The 17531-nt window shown below is 42.7% G+C and overlaps 1 protein-coding gene across 1 annotated transcript in view; it reads left to right on the top strand.

Moving 5' to 3' along the window:
- Window positions 1–2789: 2789 nt before the first annotated feature.
- Window positions 2790–17531, top strand: part of snd1 (staphylococcal nuclease and tudor domain containing 1) — a 111304-nt gene continuing 96562 nt past the window's right edge. Inside the window, exons 1-10 of the mRNA XM_061268199.1 lie at window positions 2790–3028; window positions 4156–4305; window positions 5111–5231; window positions 5444–5525; window positions 7231–7391; window positions 8397–8488; window positions 8856–9014; window positions 9107–9213; window positions 9374–9464; window positions 13703–13807. Coding sequence (XP_061124183.1) covers window positions 2954–3028; window positions 4156–4305; window positions 5111–5231; window positions 5444–5525; window positions 7231–7391; window positions 8397–8488; window positions 8856–9014; window positions 9107–9213; window positions 9374–9464; window positions 13703–13807 — 1143 coding nt within the window. The 5' untranslated portion in view covers window positions 2790–2953. The remainder of the gene's footprint in view (window positions 3029–4155; window positions 4306–5110; window positions 5232–5443; window positions 5526–7230; window positions 7392–8396; window positions 8489–8855; window positions 9015–9106; window positions 9214–9373; window positions 9465–13702; window positions 13808–17531) is intronic.

Here is a 17531-nt window from a genome sequence, read left to right as displayed (position 1 = left end):
GCACTAGTACACCACTGCTAACCGTAAAAATAAACACAATAATTATATAACGTGAGCATCTTTATGAGCGCGCTCTGGAGGTGCATGCTTTGTTCCTAACGGTCAGTATATATATTTTTAATTTATATTGTGTTTCCTCTAATAAAGCAAACGTAACACATTCTCTTTATCACACATTTTGGTATGTGTTATAAATAATTATATCAAAACGTGTTTATGGTCATATTGAGTCGTGATGCTGTCTTCGGATGAGAAAATTCACTTGAGAGAAAGGGCTAAACTGAGAATTTGTTGCAATGCTGTCGTCTTGTGGCTAATTTGAGTAATTACAGCTGGTAGTGGGTTAATGGAATAAACACACCAATCAAAGCCTATTATGATCTATTGGTCCAAAGGATGAATATCAAGTTCAAAGTCAAAGTCCGCTTTATTGTCAATCTCTTCACATGCCAAGACACACAAAGAAATCGAAATTACGTTTCCACTATCCTACGGTGACAAGACAAAGTACACGACATACATACAAGCAAACAACACAAAATAAAAACAAGAAGGCACAAACAATGAATAATAAGAGTGATGAATAAATAATCAACAGATAACGCATAGCGCAAAGTACAGGACCCTACGCAGAAGGGGGGAGAGAGTTCAGGATCCTAACAGCCTGGAGTATGAAGCGGTTGGTGAGTCTGGTGGTGCGGGAGCGCAGGCTCCTGTACCTCTTCCCAGAGGGCAGAAGATCGAACAAAGAGTGAGCGGGGTGACTCACATCACTCACAATCGTGGTCGCCTTGCGGGTGAGATGGGAGGTGTGAATGTCCTTCAAGGAGGGGAGTGACGCACCAATCATCTTACCATTTGTCTGTATGCGGCATAACAATGATATGGTCAGAAAGTCCAAGATGGGGTAGGGGGGCTCCTTTATGTGAAGAGTAGACCAGGTTGGAAAATTAACATGCTGGTGAAGCCTCGGAAAACCAGACTTCAGGTTAGCATGATTAAAATCCCCAGCGAAGATGGTGAAACCGTCAGGGTGCGCCGTCTGTTGAGCAGTACTTTCATACCACTACAGAGTCCCGGTACCATTCGTCACGGATGTAGACACGTATTCCACCTCCTCGAGATTTTCCCCCTTGTACAATGGCCCGGTCCGCCCGATAGCACGCTAGCCCCTCCAGATGTACAGCAGAGTCCGGAATGTTGACGGTCAACCAAGTCTCAGTGAACACGAGCACACAGCAGTTACGCACTGTCCGGTTCGTAGATCTCAGTAGGCGAATGTAATCCATTTTGTTGTTCAGCGATCGGACATTCGCCAGAAGAATGGAAGGCACGAGCCGGGTTGGCCGCCAGCCTGGCCCGGACGCCCCCGCGCTTGCCCCTCTTCAGCCTCCTCGCACACCGCTTCCGACGCTTCCTAACCTGGGGAGGAATAGCAGGCGAGTCCGGCGACGCTTCAGGACGGAGCAGTCCGAGCTCCTTTAATCTCCCCGCATCAAAGTCCTGAATGCCACAAAACTCGCTTTCGCCGATGTCGAGCAGAACCTGCCTGCTGTACTTGTAGCACGACTCAGTACGACGAGACGAACATATAAAACTGCCGGACAAACACTCATTAAACGAACAAAACACCGTTCGGGCGGGACAGAGAGAGGTCGCTGGGTGTGCACGCGCCGCCATCTTGAATTGAGGGAAATTGAAAGCATTTGTTTCTCTTCTAAATGCAATTCTAACGGTAATTTTTGAAGACTATATTATAAATGTGTTGCCTTTAATCCATGTTATTTCTTTATTCAGATAAACTTGACTGGCTATAGATTTGGAACTTGCTTGCTTAACATTTGATTAAAAACAAAGTGGGAGAAGCATTCAAAATGATTCACTGGTATTATCCATGCAATTTAAAAATATATACAATTTTCTAAAGTGTCTCGAAAAAAGTTTTTGTGAAGGATCTCCTAAAACCGTGTTTCATTTTGAATTTTCATTTTGGGATTTTCTATTAAGGGCTATTTATTCATGAATAAAACGTCTTATATTATTAATCGTTTTATACTATTGACTATTTGGCATATTCACATTTCACACTCGATGATTTAATCTGAAACAAAATTTTTGTACGTTGAATAATGAAGTCGAGCAATATATTAGTACTATTAAACAAACAACTAATTTCAATTTTTTAAAAATAGTTTTATTTGTGTGCATTTTATAATATATTTCTGTCATACAAATTTATTTGCTTCATTATCACATGGCTATGATGTATGATTTGAGTAAAACAAGTCAGCGTTGTTTTACAAGTGTAGTTAATAAGATTTACCAGTAGATGTCACCGGCGATACATACGCTCCCAAATGTTTAAAAAAAAACAAAAAAAAACGGTTTCGTGTATTTGACGAAAAAGTTAGAAGTTGCAATAGGACCATCTTATAAATATTACAAACTATATTTTTATAAATACATCTTTACTACACAACACGAACGAGACAAATCTGAGGAAGCTGTCAATCATGACCCCACACCCCTGACGAGACATTGGAAAATGCAAATTATAACTGAATCAAAACAAATTGGTAGTCATACGGATTTAAAAGAACATAAACAAAAACAATATTGTTTGTAAATGAAAATCAAAAGAAAACAATCGTTTCAAGCTGTGCTGACGTGTCTCACGTAGTGACCCGGAAGTGCTTTATTTGATTCGCTTGCGCGGCCACGAGCCTGCCCCGTTCATTCCCATTCATTCACGAACGGAAATAGCTCGAGTAGCTAAAATGACGTATGTGCGTGTCACGGTCTTCTTCCGGTACTACATGTGTGTTGACCAACGCGCAGCCTTTTTTCGCTTGGCTTTCTATAGAGCAGTCACTCCTCCAGTGTCCCAGGTTCCTTTTACCCGGTCTGCCCCTCTCTGTCTTACGGCCTCACGCAAACCTCTAAACCGCTGGACATGGCATCTGTTTCTGCTCCTGCTCAGACAGCTTCCGCTCCCTCTGCTGGGCTCCAGCGAGGGATAGTTAAGATGGTAAGAGCCCCCCTCATGTGTGGGCGCTAGTTAGCCAGCTAGCTTCTGCGACGTGATTTCTAGTAAATCACAGTTAGGATTTAGCTGTGACATCGGACAATTAATGTCTTACGAACGGAGTGTGTCATCTAAAGTGCGCTGGAGCTAGCAACTTATATTAGCACGCTGCAAAATGTACTGCTGCCAAATGACGTTTGGAACGTGCATGTATTGTCCCCCCCCCCCCCCCCCCCCAACTTGCGTACGCGCAACGTGGCGAGTGACATGAAAGTTCGGCTGCCGCTGTGTAGGATTTTCAACTTGGAAAATGGACTAGTTGGGCGACAGATGTGAGCTTTCCCAGCTAAATAGCGGTTATCTTGATGGGGGTGAGGGGGAGGGGGTTGGTTGCTAACGCTGTCCCGAGTGTTGACTGGACGACTGGGACGTGAACTTTGAACTTCGGAGTTGTCGTTCCAAGTTCGTTGCTGTAAAGAAACTCGTGTAACTTTTAAATCCTTTTCTGTTCGGATATTGCTTAAAGTACTGTTATTTTTTAAAGGGTTCGTATGTTCGGAACCCCCCCCCCCGTTACCCCCGTCCACTGGACTGACACGTAGCTACTGTTTTCAAGCACATCATCATCATGCGCTCACTCGCTTACTGGTGCATAGTTCCTGTGTTTTGCTGATTAAAAACTCTAATGAAAGTTACGCTACCTGAACATCAGAAGACTCAGAAGTTGGACTACCGTTGGCAAAATATCTCTTCACATGTGTTCACATTTAAAGACAAGTATTTTTTATTTTGTATGGTCACTAATCACAAGTCTAGCGCTCGATTGTGACTCAATTAAAAGTCTATTCTCTTCTGAATATCAATTTTCAGTCCATGCCCAGGATTAATTAGCATTTTGTTAAATGGTGTGAATTTTTTTTTCTCTTTGTAGTTATCGCTCTCATCTTAGATCAACATCCCCCCCCCAGATAAGCTATTTGCACAGATCCACACAAATGCCAAGGTTGTCAAAAGCCAACATCTCCCTCGGGCCAGTTGTCGCCATAGCAACTGGCAGACATTTGACAGCTCTGTATCCATTGTCTCTCGCTATTTTCATGGTTGTTAAGGTTTTGTTCATTTTTATCCAGGTGCTGTCAGGGTGCGCCATCATTGTGCGCGGTCAGCCTCGCGGCGGCCCACCTCCGGAGCGCCAGATCAATCTCAGCAACATCCGAGCAGGTGCCCTGGCTCGGCGAGCGGCCCAAAGCCAGCCTGACACCAAGGACACACCCGATGAGGTGTGTTGCTTTTGTTTGTTTGACATGTGTCTCAAGATAGCACTTTTGTTTTGGGCGTGGCGGTGTTTGTGGGAGGAAGTTGAACCGCATAATTGCGATCAATTGCGTCGGTTGACTTCAGAGTTGATTTCAGTTAAAAACTGTTGATCTAATTGCTACAGGGTCACTCACCTTTGTGAAAACTTTCTTGCTCTGTTGTGATATTTTAACATTCTTTTAAGGGGATTTTAATCACTGTGTGTGGGAAAAAAAGCATAATAAAGAAAACTCATTGTGTTATGCAACTAAAGGAAAGTCAAAACAACTTTCAAAACTTCTAACAATAAGCAATTATAAATGTGATAAACTATATTGGACAGATGTGTAATAAAACTAAAATAAAGAAGCATTACTTTAACAGAAATTCAAACTTAACATATAATAAACCCAAACTACAAATGAAATGAAAAATTATAAAACTAAAAATGTCAATCATAAATTATACATAATCCATATGTAAAAATCTAAATTATTGACCAAAACTGTGATAAATGTCATACTAATAGAAGTAAACAATAAAAATGCAAATGTCTTTTTTGTCTCCCCGCCATATTGTGCCTAGCCAGCACTGCCTGAAATTCATATCATGGTATTAATTGAATCCCTTCACAGTAATGGTGAGCATAAAAGTGTACATGTAAAACTAGTCCCTAAGCAAAATTAAATGGATTAAAAAAAAAAGAAAAGACTTTGGTCTTTGCTGACTCTGTTTCACATTAGGATTAGCGTCTCCATCTTCTTATTTCTCTTTTGTTGCTCGATGCAGCCGTGGGCCTTTCAAGCCAGAGAGTTCCTGCGCAAGAAGCTGATTGGCAAAGAGGTGTGCTTCACCGTGGAGATCAAGACTCCATTGGGCCGCGAGTACGGCATGGTCTACCTGGGAAAAGGTTGGTACGCTGACTGTGTTTCCACTGGTAAAATTTAAGTACTCAAAATAGTTTTCATATAAAGCACTATGTTGAAGAAAAAAAAAGTAACCTACGTTTTTGGAAGGTCGGAACGGGTTGTGCAATTTCGATTAATCTCTATGGTCATATTTGATTTAATTTTTGAAGACAAAGTCCCCGCTCTCGTAACAGGAGTCTTTTTCCTTGTGCAGACACAACGGGCGAGAGCATCGCCGAGTCGCTGGTGAACGAGGGCCTCGCCACGGTGAGACGAGAAGGAATCAGAGGCAACAAGTAAGACGGCGTTCCTAATTTAAAACTGGCTTGAAGCTTGTGAACATATTTGAAAAGAGAACCTCATAGATCCTTGCAGTGGCTGGCAGGCAATAGTCGTGTTTCGGGCAGTCGTGAAACAAACACACCAATCAAACCAAATGCTACTGTTGGGGAGAAAAAGTTGAGACTCAGGTAGTATCAGCAATGTCCAAAGGGTGGCAGCAGTGTTCTTCCTGTCAAAGCTGATTCCCCCACATTAGACCTTAAAGTCACGAGACCAATGACGAAGCACACCTAAATACTGACCGAGTTTCACCCCAGTGGCTCCATCAGTAAGTTATCCAGTGTGACTTTGTCCAATGATGATTATGGGAGGATAATTAAGATTATGATGATTGCGTTGCCCATTGGAGGCCAACATGTGTTCACAAGCTGACTGTCATCTTAGGAGGAAATAGCTACTGGTCGTTTTGACGCACCCGTGCATGTAAATGGTTCAATTTGGCCGTGGTGATTAGCAACATTTGGAATGGCTCCAAGTATGATGCGCAGGAGTTACAATCACGGAAGCCTTTTTCCGTGGTGTGGTTCTGTCGAAATGAGAGATGAGGTTGTAGGAACTAGGAAGTAGACATTGTATATTTAGTGTTTTCTTAGATATGTTTATTTTCTGAATGTTTCCATGTACTTTACGATATATTTTATTTTTTGTTTGAATTTATACATTTGATTTTTAACTGCTTTTTGTTATTTTTTTCTATTTAAATTATACCGTATGAATTTTATTGTTTTATTTTATGTGTATATTTTTTATATCTATTTTATTATATATTTTATTTTATAAATATTTTATGAGAAATCTTATTTTCCATCATTAATTGTATGAATGAATATTGCATTCCATACATTGTAATTTTTTGTGTTCCTTTTCTAAATTTATATTTTTTATTTTGTCATTTTGCCATCCATCCATTCAGCCATCTGTTTCATGTATGTATTTTTAGTTACCGTTTTTTTCCATGCATAATGCGCAAAATCTAACTAATTTATTGTCCTAAAATCTGGGGTGCCCATTTTCCATGGGTACAAAATAAACCCCCCATTTTATTTATTTATTTATTTTTATTTTTTTAAATCCGGATATGATACGGAGGCCGCCATTACAGATGCGCTTTCTTCTCTGCTGTTCACTTCAAACACGCTCCATACGAACACAATGCTCTCGTATCAGACGCTTGCTCGATCACCTGCTCGTTTGCTTTCACAATGTACCCTACACAAATCTGAAACATTTCTTCGCTATCGAGTTTGCTAGCGCATGCGCAGTGATAATGACCGGCAGAATAACATCCGGTTGTTCCCAAGGATGATCTTTTTTCTGAAATAATTTTACGTTTACGGACTTAAGTAGGAGTCAAAATTTGGGTGCGTATTATACATGGGCACAGGCTTTTTTCCAGCATCAACATGCCATTTTTAGGGTGCGTATTATACATGGGGGCGCATTATACATGGAAAAAAAACGGTATTTTAATTGAAGTTGTTTCAATTTTCCCAGAGCATTTTTTTGTTTTGTGTGTTGCATAATTGTTTTGTTGTAATTCAGAATTGGAACTTTTTTCTTTCTTCTGTAGCAAAGTAGTAATTAGCTGTTGCACTTGGCCCAAAATGTCTTTCGAGTGTCACGCCTGACGTCACACCAATTGCACGTTTCTTCTTCTAGTCTGGATCAGGTGCGGCTGTGTGATTTAGAGGATCAGGCCAAAGCATCCAGAAAGGGCATATGGACCGAAGGCGGCGGCGCGCACACCATCCGCGATCTCAAATACACCATCGAGAACCCCCGCAACTTTGTGGACTCCCTGCACCAGAAGCCCGTCAACGGTATGCAATCCCGTGTTTTTTTTTTTCTTTGGGTTGTGGGACTCGGGAGATTCTCTTTAGGTTGTCGTGTAACGGCGTGCCCTGCCAGATCAACCTTCAGAGATGTTCAGTGTGGCGCTCAGTGCCGTTAACAGCGTTCAGCTCATTTCAACGGCTTGTGAGTCGGCCAGCTAATGAGCAAGAAAAAGAGACTCTTCATTGCCCTTCGATGCTGCAAAGATGGTGCTCCAAACGTTAAAGTGCCATTTAAGAGCAAATTGACTTTCACACAGGTGACTCTCATCCTGCTGGCTTTTTAATACATGCAAACATAAGACCTTGTTGAACAACATGAGATTTTTCTTTATTTATTCGTTTAATGACACGTTTTAGCAGTTTAGCACGTGGCTTAATTGCAGTGCTGTTTTAGCAAGCAGATTTGTTTTTCTCATTAAAATATGCTAATTTTTTAGCCTCACACAAGTGACTCATTGATCTTAAATTTTTAAAAATTCTCCCTTAAGTGCGATCATTGATATTACCTAGTTTTCATTTTTCAAATTTTTTTACTTCTACTGTATAAACAAATGTATTGAGTGTCTTTCAGTAATTATTTTTGTTACGCAATAGTTAATATTTAATTTATTCCACAATTCAAGTTTATTTTTAATTAAAAATGTATTTTATGGATTGTTCTGAGATGATTCGTTTGCTATCTGAGGGAATCTGTTTACTACTATTAGGATCATGACTAAATTAATTCAAAGTAGTCATTTATTTATCAATATTTTCATTTTTTACTTTTTATTTGGAAATTAATAAAAATTTGTAATTTCTATTGATTCCTAAGCATTTTAAATATTTTTTAATCTAATATACACATAGGCCTCGACAACATAGTATATTTTTTTTCATTCTGTCCAATTTAGATTATATATATGCAATTGATATTTGTTCATTGAATGCTGTCATGAGAAAACACAACATTATCTAAAGATACCTGTGCCTCTGTCCTCACTCCCTCAGCCATCATCGAGCATGTGCGTGACGGCAGTGTCGTGCGTGCCCTGCTTCTGCCCGACTACTACCTGGTCACTGTCATGCTGTCTGGAGTCAAGGTAACACTTCACTGATCCAAATAAAAAATGCTCATCTGAGGCTTGTTATGGGAAGATATATATATATATAAAAAAAAAGGGGGCGATGAAAGATCACTTCTGTTGATCGTTTGTCTTTCTTTGTTCCGCCGCCATGTCTTATCTGTTTGGCAACATTTCACCATCAATCTCATTTTTCGACTGAGCTGCAACCACTTGAGATAATCTTACTCATCTGCCACTTGAAGATTTTATACTTCATGCTGGCGGCTGAAATGCTCATTGTTTTTGCATCCTGTCAAGGTGACATCCAAGAAGTTTGCTGGAGCAAACCAGGCAAATGCACAAAGATTATTTCTTTATTTTTTTTTGCTTTCGCGTCCCGCAGTGTCCCACGTTCAAGCGAGAAGCGGACGGCACAGAGTCCCCGGAGTCCTTTGCCGCTGAGGCCAAGTTCTTCACTGAGTCACGGCTGCTACAGCGCGACGTGCAAATCATCCTGGAGAGTTGCCCTAACCAGATCATCATTGGAACTATCTTACACCCGGTAAGAGAGGAGAACAATTTGCACCCGACCTGGCAGCGATGCCGACAAATATCCATTCAATCACAGCAATTACTCCTCACCCTTCCTTCCAGAATGGCAACATCACCGAATTGCTGCTGAAGGAAGGCTTTGCCCGTTGCGTGGACTGGTCCATGGCCGTCTACACCCAGGGTGCCGAGAAACTCAGAGCTGCTGAACGGTACTAAAAACACATTGTCGAGATCTATTTTGGGAGTCATGTTCGTGAGCTAACAATCGGTCATCACTTCCATAGCAAAAATGACTGAGGGTCTCTTTATAGCCTTTTTGTTTGATTGTCGGCCGTCTTACACGCTTCCTTTTTTTTTGTGTGTGTCCAGATCTGCTAAAGAGCGCAAAGTGCGCATCTGGAAGGACTATGTGGCGCCCACAGCCAATATGGACCAGAAGGACAGACAATTTGTGGCCAAGGTGAGGCATTAAGTATTTTGTCGCTGTCAACTGGAATCTATGCTTTTTAGGATATCACACGAAAAAGAAAAAAAAAACACCGTGATAAACACCGCAATGAGTCGTCGTCAAAACCTATTCTTACCAAACTCAAAGCTTTAAAATTAAGTGTGCGATGCAGTCAAAAATTACAAAAAATAAACGCATGAGCTGACTAGACAGTTTAATGCCGGAAATTAATCTGCACGCGAACTTCGCCTCTCGGCTTTTCCTTCTGCAACTCAGCAGTATAGTTATCGATGCTGAACAGAAGAGGTCCACAAAAATATCTTTTGCCTATTTTCACTCGTTTTGGTCGACAACATAGAATTTCAATATTGGGGCGACAAAACGCCGAGAGGCTCGGCAAGGAAAGGAAGAGTCAGATCTGCTCCCAAGCTAGTTTTAAAACTTCCGATTGGTTAATCAGTTTTGAAATGAATAGACTCAAGATTCGCATCTATTTGTAAAATAAATAAGTGCGTGAAATTGTCCATAGTTTTATATTTTCTACTTGACACGTCCTGTCCGTTTTTATAGATAAGTGTGAAAACAGTAATATTTGTTAAAAATAAATAAACATAGAAACATCGTAAATCCAAACAAAATGAATGAAATGCAGTATTTTTTCATAAAGAAATACAATTGAAATGTTATAACTATAATTATATGAAATAGTAATTTACAGTTATTGTAATTTTCAGGGACTAACCTTTAAACACATAAAAAAACCTAATTTCAAACAAAACTAAAAGAATTTTTTTGAAAAATAAACAGTTAAAAAATGAAGAAAAATTACAGTATAATGGAAAATCCTAAACAATTCGAACCCTGTTGCCCTGCGCTTGAACTGGAGACACGACAATGCTTTAACCTTAAAGTTGAGTGAAGAACATTCCTCTCTCGTCCTAAAAGCCGACGCCGCAGCAACGCTCTGTTTCAAACGCAAGACTTGATTACCTTTTAGAAGCGTCACCAAGGTAAAAGAAAAGCTGACCCCATTGCGTTCCCCCGACGCTTGTTTTCTCCTCTCACCATAAACAAACTGGACGGTCATCGGCCACCTTGAAAGGGTCTCCCGTCCAATTAGGCCCAAAAGCGCTGGCTCATCCTGCTAAAAGACAGCCACATATTAGCTTTGGAGGTTATTGGCCGGGGCCTTAGAGAGGGAGACGACGTCCTCAATGCAGAGGATATGAGCTCCTCCTTGTCAGCACTTATTAGCTTCAATGGAGTCAGATGGACAGTGCCGTCGCTGTAAGATAATATTGTACATTTCCACAACATCTCAGCCCTCATTACTGCCTTAATTCTTTTCACATGCAGTAGAAGAGTATAAAAATATTAAACCCCCCAATTTCCCTCCAGACTTTTTTTTATACCATGCTGATTAAATTCACGGCTTGCCCGAGGCTTACATAAAAGCTGGCGATCAAGGGAGCTCGCTTAATGAATGCACACCAAAAGAGGCGGAATGAAACATTCATATTGTCTCTCAGATCTCCCGAAAAGACGGGCCGGGCATATGCCGGGCAATATTTGGTGCAGGGGAAAGGAACAAGTCAAAGTTTTTGTAATCAGCGCGGCGTCGCTCGGAGAACACCAAAGTGCTCATCCGGAGCTCATCAATGAACAGAATTATTTGATCAAATAATTGTATTTTTTTCTTTTTCCCCAACTGACTTATGAAAAAAGCACACTGATCGCCAGATATGTGCCATCTGTCCCCGGTGTATGGCCGTCCAGCCATCCATCTGTCTCGTTCCTCTCCGCTTTTCACTTCCCATTACTTGACTGATGGTGAGATAGTGGCGGTCCATAGAAGGTCCAATCCCCACAAGTCAATCCTGCTGACGCCTCTTCATTTTTTTTTTATTCGGGACTGGATGTAGGCCATGTCCCGAAAGTCCTACCCTTCCCACCCCCAGTAAAAAAAAAAAAAATCCAAGGTGATAGAGTGAAAATGATGTGGCGTAAAAGGCTTTTTACTCATCTTTCATGGCTGGGGAGAAGACGTGACACTTGATAATACATCCTGCCTCGTTTTCCTCCCCCGTAACAGTTCTTAACTGTACTAATAGTATTTCAGCGAGTATAAAATGGAAGGATACAGCAAAACTGCTCACCCTTTGAAAACCTACAGATATTTAAGGGAGAACCAGTGTGGATTTGTCATCTTTCATCTCAGCAGCATGATTAATCTGTGGCAGCTCCTCTGATGTGTGCAACTTGGCCACTGGAGGGTAGTATAATATCGCAATGCAGACGAAAAAAAACGAGTGAATCCTATTGTGTGTTAGCATTCGGCAAGCGGACTGAAAGATTAGTTTGACGGTAAACTTCACCTTGAAGTGACATTAAGCATGTTCAAGTATTTTATCTCAAACTGGAGCAGCTCCACTTGTCACGTCATTCCCATGATTTACTCGCCGCAATTTTCTCATATGCTGCAGGCTGGAAAACTCACACGGCCCGTTTATTTAGCTGCAGCATCATAAACTATTTTTTGTATATTTCTTTTCGGTGACGAGTCACCTCTCAGGGTAGTTTTGATGGAAACGCTGCCAGAAATGAGTAAGTCTCTATTCCTCTTGTCTCTTTTTTTTTTTTCTTCTTCTGCCACCCTGTGGGTTAAAAATACTATCTCACTATGCTGTGACAGATCTTGGCCACTGCTGATGACTTGCACAGTGGCGGGCAGTAGGTGGCAGTAGAGTGCCACCTCTTAAAGCCCCACCGACTTGAAGCCATGAGTCACACCAAGTTACCCCCCCACACCACACCCTCCAACGACCCACCATCTTTGTCATATCCGATGACACGGCGCCATCCTCCATCTTTGCTCCCGCTATTCGGGGCGTTGCTTTGAATTTCTCCCCACCCCCCCTTCCTCTAATTAGCCGCTAAATGCCTTATTTACGTGCGTGGGCCGCCCAGTGACCTTGTGTAGGCTCACTGATAAGCATGTGATGTATTATCGGCCACTGGGCCCAGTTTAATTCCTGATCCCTGCTGGGTGTTGGGCGTGACTATTGGAATGAAAAATGAAGCTCCTGTTGAGCTTGCGCTGTGTTTTTAATGTTTTTTTTTTTTTTTATGTTTTCAGTCGCAGATAGTGTTTTTTTTTCTTGTTGGGTTTTTTTCTGCCCCTGTACCTGTATCAATATCACAATAAGGTGCCATTGAGATGTTGAGTTACATGGTGGACCTTGGCTCAGCAAGTTTACTGTTCAAATTTCCAAAATATTTTTAAATCAATTTATTTCATTATGTATGACGGGGTGGACATTTTAAGCTTAACAGCATACAACCACACACATGATCTCAAATGGCCCTCAACGTTGAATTATTTTCGCAACATTTCCATTATGACATTGATTCTGATAAAGATACGAGAGGCTTTTTGTGGCGCTCGTTTTGACCCACCGGCTTGTTTGTACTGTCCTCGTCACGAGACGAGTTCTACCTCCTCTGTGAGCTAAACCCAAATCTGTCCAAGCATGGGGAAGCCTTTCCAATATATATTTTTTCCTATAGAACTCGAGTTTTCTTTACACACCACTTCATTAGTATTCATGACTTTAAATGATGACTTTTCATCTCAGGAGATTTGCATAATTTTCCCCAGCAGACTTGTATGACTCAAGATATTTGGTCGCCGGGCACACGAGTCCCCGTGCGACGAGTTATGCTAATGCTGCGCGCGAGTAGTAAGATAATGATATTTTGGACCGACGTAGCTGACCCGCCCGCTCGCAAAGTGTAACAATGGACCCAACTTGTATTTTAATTGAGTCAAGAGTTTGGGGAGGTTCTTTTTTTGTGCTAATTAGCCTTTGAAGCTAAGTCCAGAGTTTGGCTTGTTTCTTTTTGTTGTGCTATTTCTGATGAGTGTCAAAATCTGCTGTAGCGTCTCTTGCCCGCTTCCCAAACGCAAGAGTGTCGAGACAGTGACTTATTTTAGTGGGCAACACAATCAGATCAGCAATCTGTGTCCTTAGCCAAACTCGCGGATATTTCCGTAAAATATGGCCGTCTGCTCGGGGTTGCAACAGCAGTGTAACGCTCTGCCGACCAATCTCTTGACAGCTTGTGTTTTAAATCTCTCGTCTTCTCCCTCGGATCACGCGGCATCCTCGCCCCGTCCTTCAAACCTCACTGACAAGGGACATTCCCTCCTAAATCACTCTGTTTTATTTAACGCTCTTCCTCATTCGCAGGTGATGCAGGTTGTCAACGCCGACGCCATCATGGTCAAGTTGAACTCGGGAGAGTATAAGACCATTCACCTGTCCAGCATTCGGCCCCCCAGGATCGAGGGCGAGGTACGTGCAAAACACAAAATTGCATGCTAATGTTGGTTTTCTGTTGCCGACAGACTTTAATGTCATTAGTGGTTTTCCTTTGAACATTTTTGGCATACCATAGAAACGAAGGCGGTAAATATAACAGGAAGGTTAAAGGCTCTCGACAACCTTGTTGAAATGCCCGCGGGAACCCTTCGTGACCACCCGGTGGCACACCCCGAGGCGCCGCTGGCACACGCCCAGCATTTGCAGCACTGCAGAGAGCGAGGCGAAGCTTAAGATTCAAACTCTACTCATATTGCTTGGTTACCTCGCATGGCAACCTTCGTCGTAACCAAGGTGCTCTGACGCAAAAAAAACCCCCGGTGTCAATAAAAAGGCCAGCAAAAAAATATAATGAAATGTCTCTTGCCAATAATAACAGTAGTGTGGGATAACTTATTTGTGGAGTTGCTGTCTGTAAATGAAAGCGCTTTCAGTGAGTCACTGCATTGCTTCTCATAAGACAAACAAGAATAAGACCTTTTTTTTTTGTGGAGAATTATGTCATGCACTCCCTGCTTGAAGTCACCCTGAAAGCTCTCACAGAATTGTTTTCCTTTTTGGAAGTTCGACTCTAGCGATGGCGCCTTTTCTTCTTTCTTATAGACAGTTTGGGAGCATATATCTGAATTTGATTCCTCGAAGGCACTCACTTGTTGGTCACTCAATGGTTGGTGGCACTTTTCAAATAGAGTCAGGCTGAGCTTTTTTAGCGAGGACCCCCGCCTGCCGTCTGCTTGGTTCGACTCGCCGTCGCCATGGCAGCGGTGCAGCGACGCGATGGCTCGGCAGCCCCTCGGATGAGGAGAGTTATCTGACAGCAATGAGCCTATTACTGATATTTATTTGATGCATGTCGCATATGTATCGTTGAGTCCCTTTCAGATTGCCAATAGTCAAACCCTTCCAGGCGAGCCGAAAGCACAGTGTACTCGTAAAAGTCAACACATTTACGGCCCGTTAGCCTTGTTAGACGCCGCGCTGACGGACGGACGCTCGCCGGCGGGTTGGAGGTGAGCGAGAGGTCGCGGCAGGTGCGTTTCTCGGCCGCACTGCCACTTTTGACACCGCGTTGGCCATCGACAGTGAGCTGGCACGGGCAGATGGCCGAAAACCTGAGACATGCTGCTTAAGTCGCAGCGAAGATATTTTCACCCAAAAGAATTGAATGAGGCAAGAGTGTCTTCTGCTTCCCACCAAAACCTTTTTTGGGGGGGGGTACTTCTGAGCATTCTGCAGGCATATTCCTGTGCTTTGTGTGTACTTTAGCAGAGTTAGCGAGGCCAAACGCTATGTTAGCCGTGGACTGATGGAGTGTGACAGCCCCTCCGACCTCGCCTTTTGCTTTCTTTTCAAGCCCCCGCGACCACCCGCTCCTCCGCCCCTCCCCTTTTGCGATGATTACAGTAATTGTTGTAAGACTAACACATGGCATGTTTCCTCTCACTATTAGCGCAACGGCACAGTCATTTCCAGCTGGAAGTCTTTCCCCTTCTTCCCCTTTTTTTCTTTTTCCTTTTTTAATATATATTTTTTTAGTTTCTTTCCTTGTAGAAGCTGAGTCAAAAAAAGAGTGAAGAGGGACAAAAGTACCAGTACCAAACAAGTGACTCATTGTTAGCTCTTGTCCACTCGCTTGCATGCTGTGTTTTTGTACCTATGAGCTTTTTAAAGTAAGGTTAAGGACGTACTGCATCACTATATAAAACTCACACTCTACCAGTCAGCCCAAACCCTCAAATTTCTTTAGACCGCCTCCGAGGCTTAAACAACATACATAACAAGTCAAATTCACCCTGAAAGAGCAAAATCAACATGCAGAATATTTGGTCTCTGGATAATAAAACATGAAGGTACTAAAGCAATTTAAGCAGCGTGTAGCTATTTCTGCCCTAAACGCACCCCACTCCTACCCTTCCACACTTCTGCCCCCCACCCCCACCCCCCGTCCCTCTTAATCCGAGCATCCTGCCACGACATGTGTGCGCCTACAGCGCACCCCCGGCCTGCCGTGACATGTCTTGACCCCTTAATTTGGAACGAAGATGACACTGGATGGGGGGAGGGAGGGAGCGCTGCCCAAATCCTGAGTCACTGGTGCACCATTATTATTTTTTATGCTTTGTTTTGTCTCTTGCCACTTTCCATTAGCATTAGCTGACAACGCAATGCACGTAATTGGGCTCGAACTTCACTTGTTTTGAACTTTGAACTGCAATCTTGTATTTAAAGCGATGACATCATTTTGGATTAACCCCTGTGTGGGTTTGAAATCTCGCAAGATTGCATTAGCATACGTTTGGCTCAGGGTGGGATCGAATGATGTTTTTCGAGGAGATTTCTATTTATTTGTTTAGTTTTGAGGCAAATTCTCTCTTCGTCATTCAATGCACTCAAATGGCTGGGAAAAAAAGAAAGTGAGAGCCCCAAATGGACAAAACGTGCAAAAAACACGTGCGCATTCTCCTCCCAACGTCAATCCTCCCTGAGTCATGCCTCCGCCTTTGATGTTCGGAAAGCTTGCGCACATTGCCGCTGTATCATCCAGCCAGCGTCATGCCTCAAACCCCCCCCCCCCTCTCTCTCTCTTTCTTTCTCTACGGGAGTCAAAGACCATTCCTGAGCAGTGCGCCTAATTTGGGGCGAAGGGAATTTACCCCAAATAGAACGAGAGCTTCCACCGCAGGACAGCCAGCGCAAACTGCTGTTACTGGGTCACGCTTTGAGACACACGAGCCGAGACTCCGCCCCTGCCCCCTGCCGCCGCTCTCCCCTGCCGGCCTTCCCCGGGCGGCTTTAGCTCGGTTTACGGGTGATGCGCTCAGACTTAGTCTCGTCACGGTAATTTCACCACGCCACCGTTGTCACTTTTATCTCCCGTCTGGGCTCGTTGTCAAAGTTTGCAATGATTTTGGGGGGGGGCGGGGTGTGCAAATATTTTAGGTAAAGCAGCATGTGGCTGATTGTCACAGCACCACTAATTTTAAATTTTGATTTCGCAATTTAATCTCCATAGAGTACTTCATGTTAAATATTACAGTTTTGGGAGTAACATATGTTGGACTAGACTAGCTTGATGTCATTCATTTGGAAACACCTCCTGACCTTGACATCACCATAATTATTATACTAATAACTAGGCTACTTGAATGGCGACAGCTTCGTCCAACGTGTCTCTCTCTCTCTCTCTCTCTCTCTCACTCTCTTCATTTTCATGTCTTCTGTCACCGCCGCCTCCAAACCTCTCGCGCCGCTTGCCATTAACCTTCTAAAAGATGGAGAAGCGCTACCTTTTGGCACCCCCCACCCCGAATCTCTGGCTCCCTGCGCCTAATTGGCTTAGAGTGCTGACATTTACAGCCCTCGGTGACACGGCTGCCTTTCTGCCGCAAAACAGCTTATTAGTCCAGAAATGATTTTTTCTTTTCTTTTGCGTCCCTCTATCCTTTTTACTTCCCTGTTGAAGTTAGCCGCTTGTTTGGTGTTCTCACTGTCCAGCCTATTCAGGATGCGCAGAATTATCTTGAAGGCTGCAATTAAATCTACTGAGCAAAAAAATTGGCTTTCTATTAACAAATAGAGATTGTTCTGAGCTACCATAGTGTAGTATTTCTCCTTTTGTCAACCCATCGTGGGTGCAGTGGGTCAAACTGACCCTTTTTAAAGCAAGTCAATTAAAGAAATAATTTAAAAAATGATC

The sequence above is a fragment of the Syngnathus typhle genome, linkage group LG21, assembly GCF_033458585.1.
Source record: "Syngnathus typhle isolate RoL2023-S1 ecotype Sweden linkage group LG21, RoL_Styp_1.0, whole genome shotgun sequence".
Classification (NCBI taxonomy): Eukaryota; Metazoa; Chordata; class Actinopteri; order Syngnathiformes; family Syngnathidae; genus Syngnathus; species Syngnathus typhle.
Note: the sequence above shows the minus strand (reverse complement) of the source record. Positions and strands in the feature narration are given on the sequence as shown.